Raw genomic sequence first — 22,437 nt, forward strand, 5'->3', positions numbered from 1 at the left:
CACACACACACACACACACACACACACACACACACACACACACACACACACACACACAGTAGATAAATAGGCTAATTTCAGAGTTAAGTGGAAATTAAATGTTAATAAAAGGCACAAACTCTTTGAAACGAATCAGTTATCTCTGATGACTATTTGTTCCAGGCTGTCAGGAAAGATAGCAGGAGTAAAATCAGCAGGCAGACCGATTTCACACTGAAGCCTGTGATGACAAATTGTATGTTTGCACCAAGGACACTGTGTAGTCTGAAGGCTATTTTCTATTCCCCAGAGCACAACTTATGAGTCAGCAATCAAGCAAACACAGGCTCGCCAACACACAAACCCACAGGAACAAACAGGTACAGACACATTTTGACTGACTTTGTGTTTCAGATACTTCATCCAAAACATCTGAACTATGAATCTTACAGCTGTCCACATTTTAGTAACTCTGAATTTAGGCTGTTATTGCCTTTTTATTTAAATATAATTCATCTGATCTCTATTATATGAAATGTCACATGCAAACAGGCACATGGGCAGAGAGCACCTCACAGGGTCCTATGAGACACTAATGACAGACACAAAAGGCTAGCATTTGCAAAGAGAACCTGATCAAACTGCAAATGAATCTCTCTGCTGGCTCTGAATCCCAAAAAATTGACTCATTTTTCACCGATAGAAACTGCAGCAAAAGCCTGAACATTCTCCAATCTAGTATACAATTAGCAAACCATTCCTAAATTAATGACCTTTTTATGATTGTCATGGATTAGAGGATTTATCAGAATATGTGAAGAGACTGCCGTCACGGTATTTTCCACCTCATTCACCTTTCAGTATACAATCACTACATAAAGATATGTTAATTTAATTGCTACCTCACTGCATTGACTTTTACTCATTCACATCTCTGGCCACAAACATGTGATCACCATCTTACCAAGTCTGAGGCACTGACGCATCAGGCCACCTGAGGACATGTTCTTTTCAGCCTCGATCTCACTGAAGTTGAGGGAGCTTGAGAACACCAAGACATCCACCATGACCATGAGACGGGACAGGAAAGTGATGGCGGTCTCTGAGGACATGCCCTGTGTTGCCTCGATGTTCTCTAAATCAGTCTTGAAGAAGCAACAAGGGAGACTTGATATATGCACATTCTCACTGCCAGCTGTGGTTAAAATGTGATTATTTAAAGGAAACGTGCAAAAAATGTGAAAAGGTAGGCATGTCACATCTATTAATACAGTATAGAATGTGGCTGAATTTTCCACAGAGAAATTTAGGCCAGAAAGTAGGAAACACCATATTTCATAAGTGGTCTAAATAGGGTGTCTAAGAAAGTAGAGCTAGAATTACAAGCAAAAACTGGAGGAGTATTGGATCTGAGTTTAAGTAAATCACACACACACACACACACGCGCACACACAACATGTGGGCAGTACATATGTATTCAGATCTATTTAGTATGAATCAACAGATTATTTTATAACTATAGTGCAAAATTCACAGAGAGCAAATAAAATAGCGATAGAAGTACTAACCTTGGTACTCTACACAGGCACAAATGGGAAAAAAGAAAGAGAGGGGAAAAAAATAAAATCAAAATCAATTTCAATTCAAGACTGCAAATTAAATCTTATAATTGTACTAGAAAGATCAAAGTAAACAAGAAAGGCACACAGGGAAATTAATTACAAGCATAAGAAACTGTGCCAAAATAATGTCTCAAGCATTAATTATAGCAGGATGAAGCTGAACAAGCAAAGCCCCAATCAATAAACACAAACAAGTATTTTTTTTTTAGCCCCCACAGGTACAAACTGTATCGTTAGAGCATAGACGGAGCAGTTTTAATAAACTACCACTAGATGTCATTATTCCCCTTCACTAAAGTCAGTTTACTTACCGAAGGAGACGTGGCTGCTGAGAGAAGGGGCAAAATCCCTCCACAGGCGATAATGATGTTGTCAACCATTTGCGAGATGAGATGGATGGTGTTGTGGACAAAAATGATGTTCTCATTGCTATTAACAAAGTCCATGACCGATTTAGTGGAGTGACTGCAAAGAGAGGTAGGGGAAAAAAACGCGAGCATGTGTTACTCGCTTCTATGAAACACAGGACAATTTACTGCGCTGTAAGCAAAGAAACAAAAATATCAGATGAATAAGAATCTAATATCTCTAAAATAGTAATCAAACTTTGTGTTAGTTCTGGTACAGGGGTAGTAAGGATAAGTATCACTAGGTGCACCATGCTCACCCTCCCTCTCACTGGCTCTCAAGCGCACATAAATCATTTCACACACCTCCTCCAGACATGGACGTCACTCTCCAGTGCAAACAGCAGGTCAGTGAGCAGTCTCTGGTGCATGGCTGACCATTTGAACTCTGGGATGCGGAACATTGTAGTGCGTGGGCCAGGGCTGAACTGACGTCGTTGTTCCTCTGTCATGGGCGTCCCCCTGAAGCCAAGATCCACATGTATGTCCCTTTCCATTTGGGTGATCAGGCGGCCATGCAGACTCTGATTGAAGACCAGTTAATTACTTAAACAAATTAATCTGGAATTACATATACAGTCAGTGAGATTCATGAGATACTGAAACACATTATCTAAGTGTACTTATCGGATCAATAGCTCGCCCAAAATCAGATATAACCCTACTGTCATACTATTAGTTGCAAATGATAAATTGCCAGGTTATACAGAGTCCTCAAATAACCTCTTAACACCTGCGGGTACAGAAAACTCCCCCAAAAACAACAACAAGCCCAGTGGAACCACGAAACCGCTTTAAGATGAATGAGTCAGCAAGGTGCTGCAAAAGCCCTGTTTAAAAAGCAATGGTGATAAATTCAACATGAGCAATTACGCAACAGCAAAAAAAGATTTAAAAATAAACTCTGCTCCCCACAAGCCCTCCATCAGAGTGACCCAATCCAAGCAAAAGATCCTGACCTCTGAGAAGGAGCACAGCTCATAAGGGGAGCAATGAATAAATCCCAGGCGATTGCTGCAGAATAATGCTTTGTCTATTTCTACCCTCATGTTGGCTCAGCCAACTATTCCACCAGCCCAGTTTCCTGAGTCTCAGAGGGATGACGCCTGTGTGCACCAGGCCTTCCTGTATCCATTAGAAATGCAGTTGGGGAAAAGAATGATCTCTGTGGGCCTGTTAATATAGAGCTGTTCAAAAGGGCTAACACTTCCCTACAGTGACCTCAGCCTCACTCCTTACTTTCCTCTCTTTTTCCAACTCTGTCACTACCTTTTTTAAAATTCAAGATTATTTCATTTATCAGTTATAATTCCCTCCTGGATAAAAGCTTTCAAATTGGTGGTCATGTCAGTGAACTTTTACCATTTCCTCTATTTAAACTTTTTTTTAAAATCTCGAAATATTGGAGAAAACTTATTTTGCTTGAGGGAACTACATGATTTAATTTCACACTAACCTGGGTGGTGGCTGTAGTCTGAATCTTCTTCATGTCCTTGTCTTTGCCATCATCTGATTTTTCTGTGTCAGAAGTGTTGGTTGTTGCATCTACACCGCTGCTGGTCTTATTAGACACGAGGTCCCCTTCAGATTCAGCTGCCGCTGTCCCCTCAGTGACCTCTAGGTCTTTAGAAGAGGTGTCAGCCTCAGCACCGGGAACAGAGCTGATACCCTCCAGGGCTGTTTGTAGTTCAAATTCATCCTTCTCCAGGATACTGGGTAAAGAGCTGCGTGTCATGTGGACTAAAAGGCTCAGTTCAGTATCGGCACTGTTGTGGACTGGTGGCTCTGGGCTGGGTAGCACCAAAGGCTCATTTGGATTGAGTTCATGCAGTAGCTTGTCCTCAATGCTGCCTGCCACCTTTCCAAACAGGAAGCTGTTGCTGTGAGGGATGCTGTCCTCATCTAGGGTAATGAGAGGGGCTGCATTTTGGTCATCCATGCTGCCTTTTGCCAACAGCACACTGTTAACATTGGTGTTTAGCTTGTCCACAGCAGCACAATAAACATTATCCAACAGGGAATCCACCTCCACCAATGCTCCATTTTCAGATACTCCCAAAGGTTCAGAGGATAGGTCCAGATCATCCAGCTTAACCTCCGTAGCCTCCACCTTTTCAGCCTTGATGTCCACCAGGAGATCATGAACTTCGACCCGGACTCCATCTACCAAACCCTCTGTTCCTTTGAAACCCTCTTCAGACCCTTTACTTTCAGCCAGCAGATTGCGCGAGTCTGAACTCTCATACTCTGTCTCACTCTCAGGTGTCTGGGAGTTATCATCTATTTCTCTGATCTCGATCACACCCTTGATGCCAGAGGCTTGAGCAGACAGACCAGAGATGGTGCTGACCAAACCCTTCTTCCCCTTCTTAATATTCTCCTCTTCCTGACGTTGGTACTCTTCATACATCTTAGCCAAGTACTCTTTATGTGCTTCATATGTCACCTATAAAAAGGTCAGTTTTACAAACAATATCAGCTACACATTTATGATACAGCCAGCTGTGAACTGACAGCGGAGACAAGACTGAATGAATTGCAATGTTTCCACGGACGGCAGAGGTCAGTGTTTCTTCTTTGCTGTACAACACAGCACTCACCTTAGAGTGGGCTATGGAGAGTGTGTCCACCCACACGCGCCATCCTCCCCACTCGTACTTGATTGCATGATAGAGCAGAATGCGAAAGATGTTGTACACCATCTCCGTGATTTTCTGCTCTTCAGTACTTTTAGGGTTAATGTAGCCAAGAGAAAACATCCAGTCCTGCCAAACGGAACACTGAAGCAAACACCTGCAAAAGGCACATCAGTCAGCTAATACAATCTGCGTAGGGCAAGTATTTAATCCTCTTACCTTTAGTTTTACATTTCTAATTAGGACTGGTGATATAAAATAATTTAAACCAATTAATATTCTGCTTCTTTCCTACATCCTTGTTTCTACCAAAAGAGCACATCATGTTTATTTGACCATTTCTATAATGATTTTATTATTTTATTGCCAATATTAAAAAATGAGCAGAGTACAAAAAACATGAACTTTTTTCTTTATTTTACATCAACAGATTGACACGCCACAGCATTTTGACCTTTTAATTTAGGCTAATTAGTGTTCTTGATTTAGGCCAGAGGTTTCCTAGGGTCGGGAATCTAATTGCTATGTGCACTAAGATAGTGTGCATACGGATATGAGAAGGACAAATTTGAGTGAAAAAGCGAGAAAGAAGAAATGAGCAAGTGCCAAAAACTGTCATAGAAACATCTGCTGGAGAACACATGCACGTCCAAAGATAATTTAGCATTAATTAAAGATGGTAATGTTTAATAGGCTGATACATTAACCAGCAGGATAATTAATGGCGTGGGAGGGCGAAGGTGGCTAGATTCTGCTCACCGTCTGTTCTCTCGGCTGTTGCTGAACAGTTTGATCATATCCGAAAGGAAGAGGCGGCGAACCTCCATCAGCTCTGTGCTGGGGGCAGAGCTCTTCAATAAAGTTGCCACTACCTTGAGAATCACTGATATCACATCCATCCAAACACAAAAAGGTGCAGGTATTATCTATGCTGCTAGATAATCATGTACATTGGAAAGCAAAAGACTGTGACAGAGAACAGGCTCACTTGGGTTCTGAATCTTGACAGTGGAGTCAGGCTCAGGATGGGGTTTGTGAACTACCTGCGTGCACACCTGCTCCGTCAGAATCTGGCGCAGAGGGTGATGAAAAGACGTCAGTCACACATACTGTACATAAAGACCAATGTTGGAGTAATGCTAGCACATTGGAGTGGAAAATGTTTTGTTACCTCGTAAAGAGTGTTGTAGGTCGTCACAGTCACAGTGTTTGTGTGTAGCATGAGCCTCTCTCCCAGGAGAGTAAACAGGCTGTGTGTGTGCATGATCTCCACCTTCCTCCTGTAGATAAACACAATCACACACACACAAACACAAACACAAACACACACACACCGGCATAATGGGAAAGTGGCTTGTTTAGAGCTCCCTAAGCCACTGAAAGGATCAGTGAGTGCCGTCAGCTTGCTTCCCAGTTCTCACCCACAGGGAGCCAGGCTCTGGAGACAAGTGTCAGGAACTGCCTGCTGTCATAAATTGGGGGAATTTTGTTGGAGGTGTGTAAGATAACGAAGTTATCCTGTCACTAGGAAAGGCTCCAAGATGCAACAGAGGCATACCACAGGTGAATTGGTTCAACAGTGACAAACTGCATGGGCAAAAAGTATAAGGACTGCTGTCATAATGCAAACCTAAAGCTGCTTTACTCTGACTAAAGACAAGTTGGAAATTTCCTAATAAATTTCAAAATCTGTATTTTATAGAGGCTGGCAAATTGGACACTTTGGGAAAGAGCAGCATTTCTCTCAACTGTATAAATATGGAAATTTAGGAGAAAAGGGCAGAGTGATGATGCATAGCATGCTGAGCTTTACAGTCAGTTACCATCACCATAAAGCAGAAGAACAAGCTTTGTTGTCAATGCTTTCATCAATGTAAATCCAGACAATGACACTCTATTTTTTCCCTGAATACACTTTAAATTAACAGTTGAGACAATATTATAAAGAAGGCACACTGTTTAAAATATGGGAATTGGATGTGAGCTATTCAGTGAAAAAAGATTAAATACCCTGCTATTAGAAAGATAAGGAAATTGTACAGCTGTAAGCACATTAAGATCTGAAGCTATAAACCTCCCATTTCATATTCACAAGGATTTTTAAATGTTTAATTTTATGATTACGGTGTGAGCAGTTGAAGTTATTACCAAAAACTGGGATTTGAGTGAAACTTGCACTTGAACAATTTGCAAATATCTTATATTTGCTTTCTCTCATGCTCTTTTTTCCAGTTTTCTTCTACTGCCTGGGCCCAAAATACAAATTAATTTGTTTATCGGGTTGACCCATCGACCCAGACAGAATAGCAATATCTACCATCACCGTGCTAATGAATATACATAACAAATCAAATTATTATTAAAGACTCATAACCTCAAGAAAACCCTTTTAATTCATTATGAGCTGCACTAGCGCTTATAGGGAACTGCCACTGTGCATTACCTTGTGCGAAAGCTATTAAAGGGCAACGTGAGGATTTAGGCTTTTCAATTGCGCCTGAGGCTTATGCTTGCCATTTCTTTCTATTCAGCAGGCACCAGTAACACTACCTGATGCATCGCTATTGTTAACTCACCACCCGCATATCTTCCCCTGCAACCTGCATTTTAAACCATAAGCTTTCTACCCGTAGGCACTCTCTTTCCCCTCTAATGTGCAGAATACTGATAATATGCTGACATCCTAGTCAGTATTTTATTATTTATTTTACACTGTGAGACGGTAACTTGGGCTTCTTCTACCCTTCTCAAGTGAATTAATGGTTTACGGGCAAATCGCCAAGAATTCAGGTGTTCAACAAGGAAGTGCACCCACATTTGCAAAGCTGGCATCAAGTCAAGAGTTTTTGGCTCTTCCCTGTAGCAGAAACAGATGATACTTCTCTTTCTCCAAAACCTAATTTAGAATTTTTCTTTTTCTATCTCACCAGCCTATGAAATCTTGAATTGGACATGGGCATGAACAAAACTAAAACCATTTTATATGAGGCATGATTAAAAAAGTTCCAGGACTCTAACCGAAAAAAAAAGCCAAGATATCCACCACCTGCCATGCTCCCAGCACTCCTGCTATTTTTAGATCATTCTGGACACCTTTGCTTGGGCAATTGCTTTGCATAGTGGAAATCCTCCACTGTGTAAAAACAGCACCTCTTTAACTTTTTTGTGTTTTTGGTTTTGAAGTACACAGGGAGGCAAATCTGGTAAGTAGAGTGAAAATTGTGCTGATGCAAAAAAAAAAAAAAAAAACCGAAAAAAAACAAACAAACTGCTGTGTGCTCCTGCACTGCACGATGGCATGAAAGCACGCCTCGCCTTTAAACACATTAGATTGGTAGAGTGGAACTTTGGGTTGGTACTGTAGCCTCAATCTGGGGGGTGGAAGCGGGCTGAATTCAATGCACAACCTCAGATGATGAGTATGCTCAAAGATATGCTCCTTACATAATGTGACACATGGAGGCTTTGGCACAGAGGGGATTTTGTCCCCTGATATGAGCAATGGGTCAGTTTAACAAAGAAGTTAAATCACCAGCATGTGACAATAATAGTTATGTAAGCAGTCCAGAGGTGCACAGAAAGTTCATCCTAAAGGGGATTGGATTGAATTTAAATCAGGTAAGAAGTCTCAGGAAATTTTAAAATTGCATATTAGATATTACAACATTACATATTGAGTTTCATTAAGCTTTAGATTAGTCACTATAAAATGCATAAGCGTGTGGAATTACAAAGTTATGTTAACTCACTTATGGCCCAAATGCTTAAGGAAGTACCCAAGGACTTTGAGGGACTGCACGCGAATGCTTTCACTCTTGGAGGCCATGAGCTTGTAGATTACCCTGCAATATAAACAAGCAGTGAAAACGACAGTACATGGTCTAGACAGAGTATAGCCCTGATGATAAAAAGGCTTTGCAGCAGTTAGCTGACAACAACTTCCTCTCAGAATGAATTTACATTAGCATCAAAATCTGCTATAGAAAACACAAGCAATTTCCTTAGAACTCACATGTAATGCTACACTGTGTGCATTTATATTTTATAGGATCACATCGGGCAAGTTTGATCATCACATACAGTGAAATCAATATGGTAATATTGTTACTTTCCTATGCATATTTTTTCCCTCGTTGAACATATGAATTATTCATGCACCACACGGGCACACAGCATCAGCACAAGCGTTAGGTGCTTAGGTTTATTTTGTGAAATCACCTCTTCATTTTGTGCCTGAACAGCAAAGAGTCTTTCCCTGAGGGGCTTACCGTATTCCATTTCTCTGGTCAAAAGCAGGGATCATAGAGGCTGGATGCTCAGACATGAGGGCCACCACCAGCTGCAGCACATCATGCAGATTCTCGTCCTGCAGTCAATCCAGTGGAGAAAGAAAGTTTTAGAAAAGCAGAGAGCACAGCTTTTCTTCTAAACAAAAAGATTCCTTATTAAGACTAATAAAAGTGCAGTAAAGGCAGAATTTAAACAAACTGCAATCACAGAATACAACTGAGGCTCTGATACAAGATTAAAAAAAAATCAGTACGAGAGCAGGGACCAGTTTTTGCACATCAGAAATTGCAACGTCAGTTAGATATAAACTAATTTGGCAGTTAAAGTGTTAAAATAAAAACAAACCGCTTCTAGATGAGCAATTATGAAAATGCACTGTGACCTCGAAGCTTAGAGCAGCAAAGTGATACAATAACACACTGAGTTAATTTACTAGGAGCCGAGAGTCTCAGAGGTACCTCATGCATTGTTAACAAGTAGTTGAGGATGCTCTGTAGCTCATCCTCCTTCACACCTCGGTCCTGAAAGAGCGCAAAGAAAATTAAATATTAGAGAGGCTGAAAAAAGGCTTCAGAGCTTTTATGATTTTCCATCGATTCGTTTGAAATTGCTTGAGGTGAAACACAAGAGTTTTGGCATCCTCAGTGTCAATTTTCATTGTTGTACTCTGAACGGGTTTACGATCGATGCACCTCGTTTCTGCAACAAAACTGTATTGAACAGACAGATAACTCCAAACTTGATTTCTACTCTGTGTTAAAATTTGATAGGTCTTCTTCCCTGCCCCTGGATGCGAGCACGATAATTAACTGCAGAAACATAATATCATAGGATGTAAGCAGCAACATGTCAACTTACCTGCGTGCAATAAAGAAAAACTAGCTGAAGCAAAGACAAACAGCAATTTGTAAAATTGAAACTCACAAATATATCTTCACGCAATGATGAAATAATTATTAAAACTGTCTTCTTCTTTTCTTTTTTTTTTACTGAATCCATTAAACTTTTCATGCCCAGCTAGTTTCCTGAATTTATTAAGGAGCAGGCCAGGATAACATTATAGGATAACAGAGGAGCGATCTCCATATTTTCTCAGTGCAGCCGTGTGAGGAGCTATGAGGCACAAAGACAGGTAGAATATACCTTCAGGATGAGTTGCTTGAGGAAGAGAAGCATGAATGCCCGCAAAGAAATTATTTCTTTCTGGGTTGGCCTTGGACCATCTGTGAAAGGAGAGATAAAAATGAGAAAGGAGGTACAGGAACCAAATAAAACATATTCCTGTCATTTATTTTCCAATCTTGTCTCAATTTGTAATATTTTATTGGTGCCTTATCCATTCCTTTTTGATGTTTTTTAATAACCTTAAAATATTTCTCTCGTTAAAGTCATATTTTCTGCTCCTCTGGGCTTTTGAGAAAAAGCTTGGGAGCCTTTTAAAGCGCAAGTGACTATTTTTAGATTTATTTTGGGTATGTTTTGTTGTTACAGTTTTTGGTCTATGATGTCCTTTATTGATTCACTGGATTCACCTTCAGTGTGTGGATGAAAAGTTTCACCAACAACCTAGTGTTGGGCATACAGCCAATCTCCCACTTTGTCATCAGAGCAGAACACGTACTCTGGCTTTATGCTTTAAGCCTGGGAAGGGCTCATTTGGAGTATTCATCTTAAACGTATTCATCATCCACACAGCATCCAAACTCTGTGTATCCCACGTAGCCTTGGCCACAACACAGTACCCAGGCAGCCAGCCCAAGGTCACCTCTGTCACACCTGCCCGTCACACCTGCCAACATCTCATTAAATCTACGCAGAATGCCTTTGCCAACTTAAGGTCACTTTGGCACTCTGAAGTTAGCCTCACATTCTAACTTAGTCAACATGTGATGAGCTAAGCGCTGTCACCAGGTGTAAATAAAATAGAACGCCAGGAATGACAAAAAACGCTGATTAACCGTCATATCAAAGAGCTGCTCCCGTTGCAGTGATTTGGCTGGCACAAGAATTAATGTTGACACAATCAGCCACTGCTCATTATCATAAGCTCTTCTGTATTAACCAAAACATGTTTTCATGAGCAAACACTCTAATGGGCTCCAGCAACAGGCAGATCACAACAATACAGAGCTATTCAGACCGACACATCAGAATATACAGGATGTGGCATACATTACCGTCTATGACAATACAAGCCAATCCCCTTAGGATTAGCAGAACTCTCACTGTAGCACAAAGGCAGGAAATCTGGTGCATGCACACACATATTTATATCTACAGTTCATTTCTTATACATCCTATGTAGCCAATAAGGTACACTGACAAAATCTGTTGCATTTACACAGGTAAGAAATGACAGTAACAGCGTTAAACACAAAAAACCAAGTGTTTAATGGAAAATTTGATACTTTTTTCATTGTCTTTCTTCTCTTCTCAGCCCTGATAAACTCTAACCTCCACCTTGGCAGAACACATGTTCATTTGAAATGGGGACCATGCCACGATGACAGATACAACCGCAGTAGACAACTGACCATCCTCCTTCAACAACCGGTCAATGTAATCAATGATGAGGTTCCCTGAGGTTGCAGGATGATGGTAAGTGCTGCTGCATCCTGACACTGATTAATAGAGGGAGAGACAAAAAACCCAGGGCAGGGACAGAGTCTGACATAGAAGGGACGATAAGAACATTATTACTACAGCTGCCGCATCTCAGTTATTCGCAACCAATTATGCTCAGCAGCTCTGAACGGCCCTTGTTTCTCATTTACAGATTGCTTTACTTCCTGCGTCTCAAGGGCACAAGGAGAAAGCCTTTATTGAAAAGCGATTTATGTCCATGTGATTAATGCAGGAGCCTAATTTCAGGTTATGACTGATGATAATAACAAAGTTATGGCATGCACAAAAACATGTGTGACGTCTATTGGTACAAGGGTTTCAATAGAATAGTGAGTAAATTAATTTGTTGAGTGAATGTTTCCAAACAAACAAATTCTGACATGATGTAATAATCTGCAGTAGCACTCACTTTTTCCTTTAGATTTAGCCATGAGTTGCTTTTGCATCTTTTACCCAGGTTTAACCTTTTTTGTTATGGCATGTAGAGTATAATCACTTTAAACTGCAATAAGAAAACATTTCATAGGGACAGACCGCAATTCAGTCCTGCCCTTACTAAAGGGTAAAGCAACTTGTGGCTCTATATTGATGTTTTACTGCATAAATGTGATTCTTTTGTAAATACTGTCTGAAAAATGCCTTAAAGTTGCAGCTGCACTGGGACAACTTAGAACTAGATTTTTATAACATACCAAACCAAACATTGTAATAAGTCGTATTTCCAGATTGCTATCCTACGAGTGTGCATGGTGCCCCTCAGTTACCTAGTCAGATCCACTCCGTGCATGAAAACAGCATGATGGTAAATGTAATGCCATCCCTCTTCTTCTCGCCACATATTTCCTCCACCAAAGATTGTTCAAACGTGACTTGTAAACAGAACGCAGACAGGCTACAGACAAATGTTTGTAGATATTAAAACCTTTTTTTCCCTTCATGTGCTCTGTTGAGTTTTCATGCTATAAATTTGTAAATGTGACAGCACACCAATGAAAGAAGTGAAAGCCTTCACCAAAGATACATGGTGGTTTACCCTTAAGGACGACACGCACACACACTATTCATCTAAAACTCTTGATCGTATTATTCCTCTGAAGCATCCCTGCATGTCTGTAACTGGTGATTTCTCTTATAATGGGGATAACATTAAAGCCAATGTGGTAAATGGCCAAGAAACTTTGCTGCCCATCTCATTACTCATTATTTAGTAAAACAGTCAAGGCAGAGACAAAGACAAAAGGAGAATGATATAGATTGAGACAAATTGTGTGCTGGCTTGTGGGTACATGTCACAGACTGACAGAAGCTGAGCAATGAGCAACTGTCTATGAGTGTCTGCACTGATTCTGCGCATAACCGAATGATACATGGCTTTAATTTGATAGCGCTCTCTATTAAGACCTGAGGGAAAAAAAGGGGGAGGCACTCCCAGAAAAAGAACGAGTAGCTGGAGGAAATCAGTTTTAAACGCCCTCTCTGTGTCCTATAATTGAACACTTCATTATCCGCTTGGCTCTCTCCCTTTTTGTATGCATCTTTGTTTGGTCATTTTTCAGTTTAGGAGGACAGAGAAAAACTGAATTGCCAAAAGATGCACAGATCAATGAAACCAGACTCACTCGGAAAATTACGTACAGCAAAAAGGTGATCCATTTGAGAGGTCTTCCATTGAATCTCAACCATTATTTCAGCCCATTACAGTCTACCAGGCACACAATGACAATCAGCACCATAATTGCACTTTGTAAAGTCTGTATTCAGGGACAGCTTAGCGAAAAAAACAACCAACTCAGCAGAGGAATGTGCTTGACAAGTATGGACTACAAAATGTAAGTGCAGATGTGGATGTGTTTGTCACACCTCTTTTTATTCACAGTTTTGTTGAGCGGCGACTGCTGCATGTGCCACTTAAAATGCATTTTTTTGTTTATATTTCTCCAGTGTACTTTTTGGATCAGTCTTAATTTTGTGCTGATGCATGATGGAACGCCGAAACAGAATTTCACAGACTTTCTAGTTTCCCTGTGTACTTCAGCTCTGTCCCCTTTAAGCACAGACACCTTGTGAAGGAGCCTCATCTAGGCATTCAATTATCTGAGTCACAAGGCAATGCCCATGATTGTAAGTCAAAGTCTGGGATAGACTGGTAAATCTGGAGCTTTTTTATTCTTAACCTCTGCTGACTGTTTACCACACGAGTTGAAATCCTTGGATGGCTCCTCCCTGTTTATCTCATCGTCATTCTCTCATTTGGTACAGGAAATCAAATTACAGTCAGATATAATCGTAAGTCAGAGTATTTCTAAACAGGAAACTCGCTCTTGAAACAATCTTGTGCAAAAAAAAAAAAACTACAGTTCCTACGTTTAGGACAGAAACAAGTCCTAAACAAGCTATTTTAGCATCACAGTAAGTTATTACAAATTGGTGAACGGAGTGTTCAACACACAGGTTATGATAAAATCTTGTCGGAGTAGGGTGAAAAGAATTCATTGTCCTAGAACATGAACTCAAGACAAGACATGAGAATTAAAGGGAAAAAATGTCCTAACAGGATTTTGGCTTCAACACTTGCAAAAGTCATGTGATTCATACAATTTCATACTCATTAAATGCTCCCTTGTGGCCCATGATCTGTTATAAACTGCTCCCATCAGGATAGAAATGTTTCATGACTAAAACAGATAACTCTGTTTAATAATTAGAATTTTGTTTTCTTTTTTTATTAAAAACAGAAATAGTACCCAAATCATGGCATCAGAAATGCCTCAATAACTCCTCACAGTAAAGGTCAAGGATTCAGGGTTTCTTTAATCTGGCCCACATCTCTAGGATGAACTTTCATTACTTGAATCCTGTTAACATCCTTTGATCTACAAAGGAAGGAATAAGGGACACTACCTGGTGTGAGCTGATGTGATTTGGAACTAAATAAAGTCAGAAATCATGAGCGTAACTCAGCCTGTATGTCACTACCACTATTAGAATTATATCAGTTAGGATCACACCCATTGGTCAAGTATCATGGACGCAGGCAAAGTGTCTTGATGTGGTATATACAGACAAAACACTGCAATATTCAGCCAGCTCTGCAACAGCCCGACAGAATTAGTAAGAAATGATCAGTGCCGCAGGAAACGCTGGGGGTAGAGAAGCATGAGTTTTGGAAGAAAACAGCCTCTGATTGTACAACAAGTATGACATTGTCATTGTCAGAATACAAGCTTCAACCTTCAGCAAGTAAATTTCATTGGGCATTGGTGCAGTATAAAGTGAGCTCTAAGATCCAACATAAAACAAATCTTACACTGTGACACAGATAGTTTCAGTAAAGAATAATGGATAGCAAAAAGGAAATGACAGTTCAAGGGCACTTTCACTCCCAGCACAGCCTGCTTGGTGACATGCTGTTGTTTCACAGACTGAGGATGCCAGTCATGCTATTGGCCCAGGTTTCAGAGACCTAACACCCACACTAAGCACCCGAGTGGGATGACAATATTGATATGGTGTGTCTGCTTCACTGTCATCTCCTGTGATGGCCACGGTCCTAACAGCTGACAAGCAAGCGCTTCCATGTGGAGATGAGTCATTTCAAATGAGGGGGAGCTGCTGCCATTTCAGGAAGACGCTTTGATAGCAGGCTTTTGACTGAACACAATGACTGTGATTGGTTCGGTACCAATGAGTTGCTTACGAAAACACAGAGCTTCTCGTGGATGAGCCCTCGGATGGATGAGAAAGAGTTTACATAAACAGCAACCCCCATCAAATCAAATCCTAAATCCACATCAAAGAGAGAAAAAAAGAACTTGCTCAAAATGATCTAGGATGCTTCATAGGCTCACCAAGACCCTTTAGTGTGATGCCGCTGCTTTCTGAAGGGTTGACAGCCCAGTAGTAGTACTTCAGCGTATGCATGAGCTGAAGCACAGTCCCCACCCGACGAATAGTGTTGTAGATGGTCGCTGTGCCAATAAACTCAGCAGAAAGGTAGGTATACAGAGAGAGCTGTACCTGGAACACAAACATAGACACATAGATGTACTCATGTTACTAAATGCACAGTTAAGTGAAAAATGTAAGTAAATATTGACATCAGCCCAATGAACCACAAACCACTTTTAGAAAGAAGTTTTGCTGTGATATTTCACACTAACCGAGCTCATTATCCTTGCAGGTGTATGCTCTAGATGGCCACTGACCCTGTATTACTCAATTTCATATTTGTCGCAGCTCCACTCTGTTCAGTGATGATTAGCATGTCCTCTGTAATTAGCAGTAGACCTGAGAAGAATCCTTAATCCTACTACAGCCCTTTTAGCACTAAATACTGATGGCTTTTCCCCCATATGTCATAAATTGCAAGATAGTAATGAGCCAAATATGAGTCATGATGAAAGGTGGCAGAGTGGCTATGATGTGCGTGTGATGTGATATCGTTTGAGGGCCTCTGAGACAAATGAACACTGCAATACTGTTAAAGCAATATCCATGGGAACAGAGTATTAAAATTGCTCACAAAATCTTATATGACCATGGAAGGACATCATAGGTCCCGTGTAATTAATGCACAGTGCATGTCAGGGTGCTCACTGGCACAGCTGGCTCTCTGCAGCCTGTGCAGCTCGAGAATGTGAAGAGAGGAAATGTGGACCTTGTGGGATGTCCTCAGGGAAGGAGCCAGAGTAGCTGTGTGTAGCTAAAGTGTTCTACCCCACTTCATTACCTAGCTGTTTCTTTCATTTCTCTACTCTTTTCTCTATGCCCTATTTTGGAGGAGTGTGGCAGTCGAGCCTCCAGACACTTTTGTATTTATTTCCTCTTTTTATTTATTCATGCCTTGGCACCACAAGCAGCATTCCTGAGGCAAATGTATTTGCCACACACACATTTAGCTTCTTTGATAGACCTCATCCTATTTTTTATGGGTCATTTTTTAAAAGGAGGTGGAAAAGACCTCTGGAACATTTAAAACACGCTAGAAAAGCAGTAGTTCACTGAATGTCACTTGGGCCTTGAACACCGTCTAGAGGTAAAACGACATAATTTACTTTTATTTGACATCTCAACTGGCAGAGTAAAAATAGCTTTCCTTTGGTTCAAATTAATGCAAGTTGATCCTTGGAAAAATATTTAATAATTATTCATAAAAACGTTTTTCACTTGCAGTGTTATTACCCATATAGTTTATTTTATTGCCACATGCACAATTGCTTGCTGTCACTGAGAATCTCATCAAAACTGACACCAGTATGATGCATACTTGACAGCCTGTTTCCATTAAAATAGAATGAATGTGTAAGGATTTTTATTTTTTTATTACCACCCCACGCTACAGAAGAAATCATGATGTGGGGCATTACTAAAGCCTGTTATTGTAACTCTGGATATGCCAGTGAGAGTTACCTGCAGGAACTCACCTTGGCAGGGGTGTAGATCCAGATGGCAGGATTGAAAAGGATGTGGTCACATAGCTGCTTCAGGAGTGGTGCTCCATGTGTTAGACCATCCAGATACTTTGCAAAGGAGAGGAACTGTTCTAATACAGCCCTGGTGATGTGTACACGTGATGACTGTAGAGAGAATCACAGAGTCATGTTAAATAACAATTGTGTCACCAAGACGATTCTGCTGTAAGCAAGTTTTTATGTTCCCTGATACTTGCTGCATCAAGCAAACCCCTAAGGTAACTGTTTGTGAAATGTGTCTGCAATATCCAGAGGAAGCTAAAGCCTTTTGTCACAAACCGAATAAAAATATCTGTAACTGTGTCACCGACACCTGAAAGATAGAAGCATTAAACTACAAAAGTGGTCAGCAGCAGATAATATAGTGTGATATGATAATGTGCATTTTGAAAATCTACATCTACACATATAAATATATATTTAATATTCATCTATGTGTATGTTGTGTATGTTGGCATGGGTGAAAAATTGATCTACTCAGTCATTTTGTCAAGTTACTGAAGTCCAATTATAAATTAAATATACTGTATATTATATTAAAATATTCAAACAAAATGAGTGCAAGTTGTTTTGACTTTGCAGAAAAGTCAACTTTGACGAGTTCTTTTAGCGATCATGTCTGGCACCTGTTCACTGTCCAGGTGGACACTTGCTGAGGGCAAGAGAGGGGATAAAATGAAGGCCCGGGAAGAAGGGAAGGTGTGGCATAAACAGATAATGAACAGATGGTGCGATATGTGAAAGTGTGAAACCTGGCGGCGGGAAGGAAGCAAGGGGGGGAAAAAAAAACCTTCAGCTCTCAGGTGCCGACTCTGCCTGGCTGTTACTTAACAGCAGCTGAAGCCAGCAGGAAGGCAAGTCACTGAGTGACAAAGTGGCATCATTTCTCAGCGCTCCAAAAGAGCGAGCACTCTAGAGACACCGGCTGCTAGATCTGAATCACAAAATGGGTAAATAAAAATTGATGTGAAAAGAAAGGGAGGGCGGAGGAGGGGGGTGTTCTTCCTCTAGCTCTGTTTAGTTCAAAGACACATTTAGGACTCTGCTACAGGCAACGACAGATTAGAGTAGTGACGGGGCTGTGAGAGTGTGGGGCGACGCGGTGCACATTGGCACTGAGGACAATGGTAGATCGCTGGGATAGGACTTTGAAAAGATTTTGTTGGGGAAAAAAAGCCAAATAATTTCCCAGTTATCCTTTTATTGAACTAGAAAATGAAGTGGTGAACATGTGCTTTTTTCAACTATAATAAACGTCTATACAGCTGTTATTTTATTTGTAATTTCTCACAGACAGACAGTCAGACAGCATCTTACACGCATCATGATTATTATAATAAACCCTGACTTTTTTGTTGTGGCCTATGAGCACATCATAACAATAGCCATACAGACAGACATTATGAAAGAACAACATATTGTTTAGAACAAGCCAGCAGATGCCTGGTAAAAAAAATATCTAATATAAAAATAGCAAAACTAGAACAAATTTAATAAGATGCATATACTGAATACATAAAAAGGTACAATACGCACATTTAGAGAGTGAGAATTTGATGATGAGCTGTACTGTGCAAATGTAAAGCAGCATGAGTGAGTGTTTGCAGTGATACTGAGTCTTGTGGTCTGTTAGCAGGGGAGCGAATGCTCTGTGTTCAGTAGTGTGATGGCTGTGGGGTAAATGCTGTTGTTTAATCAGTTTATATAAGCGTACAGGTTCTATAGTGAAGTTGGGTCAAAATGTTCCTGTATTATTCATACAAGAAAAACAAAAGAAAAACAAACAACCAATTAAAACTGCCTGAAGCCGAATCATTTCCCTTTCAGGGCCATCTTCGTGTGCATGTCTCGACAGCTTGTAGCATAGCTGGCAGGTTTTTGGGTTTTTTTTTTACTACATTCACAAGATTTGAGAACTGTGAATGTGTTCCCGGGATGAGACTGAACAATAAATTGTACTGTACCATATTGAGAAATTTGATGAAGGACATTTAGCAAATACGACAAGAACTGTGATTTGTGAAATATGTGTCTTGTAGAAATGTGTGAGATCAAGGAAGCATCTAATCTAAAGATAGCAGCTTTGATGAAAGCAGTCCCAGCTCGCACAAGGAGATGAACCTGAAGGCAAAACTGTCTAAATTTTTCTATTTCATTTTTTATGGGCTGATTCCAGAAGTACTGCGTATTTTTACAGGTGTGGTAACACAGGTTAAATTAGAAAACTTTACACTGTGGTAGGAAAACAGTGGCAATATTTTGTGTAAGCTCTTGCATACCTTCTCTAGTAGGTATCCAATCACCAAAAATCCCTTTCCTCCCAACATCTGTTCCTGCATGGCCACGGAGCTCTTGAGCAGCTCAAGCAGAAAAGCCATGAGAGTGGCGCTGTAAAAGTAAAAGTCACAATCTCTCACACAGGAATAAAATACTCATCGACTCACAGACTCTTAAGATGTAATTGGTCCATCAACTATTCTATAAACAGAATGAAAAGGGGGGGAAACAAGGTCATTTTCAGAGGATGTCAGAAGTCAGCTGGGAACTCTAGCTCACTGCTTTCATCCCTCTTCAGTGCAGGAGAAAAGGCTGGTTTGCTGGGTTCTCCAGGGACAGGGGAATTTCTTTATGGTGAACTGTAACAGAGTTTGTAGGTATCATATTTTTGTATGAGGTGGGGGAAGAAGGAGGCGGCAGGGCAGTGCAGTGAAGGCATTTTTTTTCTTTGTTGCAGGGTTTTTTTCTCAGCAGAAGCCTTTGGCTGAGGAACAGTGGTGCTTGGTGACACTTCTTAATCGGCTTTTCCTCACATCCTCTAGTGGTTTTCACCCCAGCACAACAATCACAAGGACACAATCACTCCTCTGCAGGCTTGCTCATGTATAGAGAACATACACTACATGCATACAAACTCCTTTACTTAATGTTAACTTCAAGTCGTTTTTTTCCCCCCTTTGGTCTATTTACTTAAACAGAGAACAGAATTAAATGACACGACTCTGTGTGGGTCTGGTTTATCCCATGATCCTTTGCTGCAAGCAGAGATTCTTTCCAATTTGGTCAAGGAGTCGTAGCTGATGCGACACCAGCACTGCTTGGAAATCAAGGTGACACAGGCTCACGCTATTATTAAAGGGGATTTTTTTTAAATCACTATTTGATGATGCTGTCAAGAGCAGCCAAGGCAGATCAGGGAGCATTATATGGAGTTAATTGTTGCAGACGCTTTGAACTTCTCAGCCCAACAGGCTTTTAGAAGGACTCAGTCTAAAAGCCACGGCAAGGACAAAGCAAAGTGCTTGGGAGAGTTGCACACAGTGAGCCAAAGACTAACATGCTAGAAAGAGAGGAGGAGGGACAGAGAGCTGAGAGGAGAGGAATCTACAGAGGGACAGAGCTTTGGGTATCAGGGATTTGTGCTGCTATGCGGCCACTCCTGCATCCATCCATGTCATTGAACTAACACAGGATTAGAGCAGAGCTCAGGCTCCATCCTGGGCACAGTTGGGAAGCTTTGGGCAGACCAGCTCAGAACGATGGGGTGAGAGGAGTCTGAAGCAGTGAGCAGAGATAATAATGAAAGGGGACTACAGCTTGACCAAGACTGCTATATGATACAGAAAATCTCATCACTGCATTATTTATCCAACAAATCCATGCTGCAGACCCTGGGTGTTTCTGAACTGAATCCATCATAAGTTGTCATCTACTATAAAATCATAAGCAAACCCACATTCGTAGTTTTCAACCATATTAAGCATCAAGTTTAACAAAATAGCCCATTGCTTCTGTTGATTTTACTCCCAGTGAGTTATGAGGTTAACTGCCAATAAGCTTAACACCACAAAAAAGTGTGATAATTATTTGGAACACCTCAGTGACTTCCCAATTAGGATAAGTCAGATGCTGGAATGTTGCAGCTGAACTTGATAATTTACATGAAGATGTATTCATGGGGGGAAAAAGCAACCCTTAAGTCATTTTAAGAAGTGATTAATATTACTTTAGTTGCCAACCCTTCATCAGTCACAAACACAGCCATAAATCACAATAAAAAAAATATCAAAAAGGAATTAAATTCACAACTTTCCCCCCTCATCTACAGTTTCATGTATATAACTTCTACTTTCATTTCTAAAAGAAGTCGTACAGTCTCAAAATTGCTTCTTCTTACCAGACAGTTGTTTCCACCTGGCTGTCATTCAGCTGATGAAAGTCCAGCTGGGCAAAGAGGGGAAAGAGAACCTGGATCCCACCAATAGAGTGTATGGCACTATGGATGGAGTGAGTCACTGTGGCTTTCACATCCTGGAAGGGTAAGGCAAAACCCATAAATACGCCTTCGTACGGACTGAATTTTAAACCCTATGTAATAAAAATGAACGAGTCAGTACCTAAAGTATTGAGCACAAAGTTAAGAGTAATGCAACTGACCTGAAGCATAAGGGCGTGCGGTGAGTGCACAAAGATGGAGGCGTTTTCTCTAGGCGAAGACTCCAGGCAAAGCTGGGCATCAGTGGCCTTCGCATTATAGGTGAAGGCGATGGAGTTGGCTAATTTGCCGTCATATAATACCTGCTTGTGATGCTCTGCTAAGTGAATATCACTCTCGGACTTGAACTTAAATGTACTCTGTTAGAAAAAAACAGAGAGAGAGAGAGAGAAATCAAATAAAGGAATGACAAAAATAAAAGTGTGAGAGTGATGGGCTATGTATTTTTCTTAGTGAACATACACCCCATCATTGCCTCTTGGGTGTTATCTTTTAATTATAACTTCATTTGAGAATGAAAAATGGCTGACACTGAGTGCATTACAGCATATCGCCATTTTCAAAATGAATTTTCTCCATTGATTAAAGCATCCTGTTCATCTCTATCATTCTGTATGGGTGCAATCAACAACAAAGGCAAAACCATTAGCTTTTTAGTAACTAAGAGAATAAAGTGAGCTGTGACAGCAGTATTATGTTTACATGTCAAAAGAAAAGCTGTATTCAAAATGGCTGTAAATAAATTTCCAAAATATGAGACGTAAAACTCATTTTTAAACTTATATTTGTAAAATGAATTATTTTCATCGCTATGTCTCTTGGAGATATGGAGATATTTGCTGCATATTTTGTCTTACTTTGAATGTGCACGTAAGCCTTTTGTTCTGAGTGCAACATTGCCTGATGACAATCTTCAAGTTCGACTGCAGAGTACAATGATTAGGGTCTGATGACAAAGATCAAAGCTGCTTTGATACCAGAGATGATTGTGTACCTGCATTAATTTAACCAAGAAGCATTTACTCCACTCTGTTCATCAGCAAATTCAAGCCGAGCACAGTTACTGCTGAACTCTCACAAAAACATACTAAAAGAAGGCTGCAGACAAGGCACTGTCAGAGCAGTCTTTTTGG

The 22,437-nt window shown here is 40.5% G+C and overlaps 1 protein-coding gene across 4 annotated transcripts in view; it reads right to left on the bottom strand.

The window, feature by feature from the left end:
* The window catches only part of nbeab (neurobeachin b), a 199,255-nt gene that overhangs the window by 114,080 nt on the left and 62,738 nt on the right, over window positions 1–22,437 (bottom strand). For all 4 annotated transcript variants that reach the window (XM_013911568.1, XM_013911567.1, XM_013911566.1 and 1 more), the window contains exons 9-26: window positions 21,466–21,663; window positions 21,206–21,339; window positions 19,311–19,419; window positions 16,984–17,136; window positions 15,409–15,577; window positions 10,079–10,158; window positions 9,394–9,456; window positions 8,914–9,011; window positions 8,395–8,487; window positions 5,817–5,925; window positions 5,634–5,715; window positions 5,405–5,528; window positions 4,610–4,802; window positions 3,466–4,455; window positions 2,316–2,533; window positions 1,914–2,067; window positions 1,549–1,557; window positions 945–1,124 (exon numbers count right to left, since the gene is read on the bottom strand). In XM_013911568.1, the coding sequence (XP_013767022.1) occupies window positions 945–1,124; window positions 1,549–1,557; window positions 1,914–2,067; window positions 2,316–2,533; window positions 3,466–4,455; window positions 4,610–4,802; window positions 5,405–5,528; window positions 5,634–5,715; window positions 5,817–5,925; window positions 8,395–8,487; window positions 8,914–9,011; window positions 9,394–9,456; window positions 10,079–10,158; window positions 15,409–15,577; window positions 16,984–17,136; window positions 19,311–19,419; window positions 21,206–21,339; window positions 21,466–21,663 (3,156 nt within the window). The remainder of the gene's footprint in view (window positions 1–944; window positions 1,125–1,548; window positions 1,558–1,913; window positions 2,068–2,315; window positions 2,534–3,465; window positions 4,456–4,609; window positions 4,803–5,404; window positions 5,529–5,633; window positions 5,716–5,816; window positions 5,926–8,394; window positions 8,488–8,913; window positions 9,012–9,393; window positions 9,457–10,078; window positions 10,159–15,408; window positions 15,578–16,983; window positions 17,137–19,310; window positions 19,420–21,205; window positions 21,340–21,465; window positions 21,664–22,437) is intronic.

This window comes from Pundamilia nyererei, unplaced genomic scaffold (genome assembly GCF_000239375.1).
Source record: "Pundamilia nyererei isolate P.nyererei 1_Seehausen unplaced genomic scaffold, PunNye1.0 scaffold00066, whole genome shotgun sequence".
In the NCBI taxonomy this organism is placed as follows: domain Eukaryota; kingdom Metazoa; phylum Chordata; class Actinopteri; order Cichliformes; family Cichlidae; genus Pundamilia; species Pundamilia nyererei.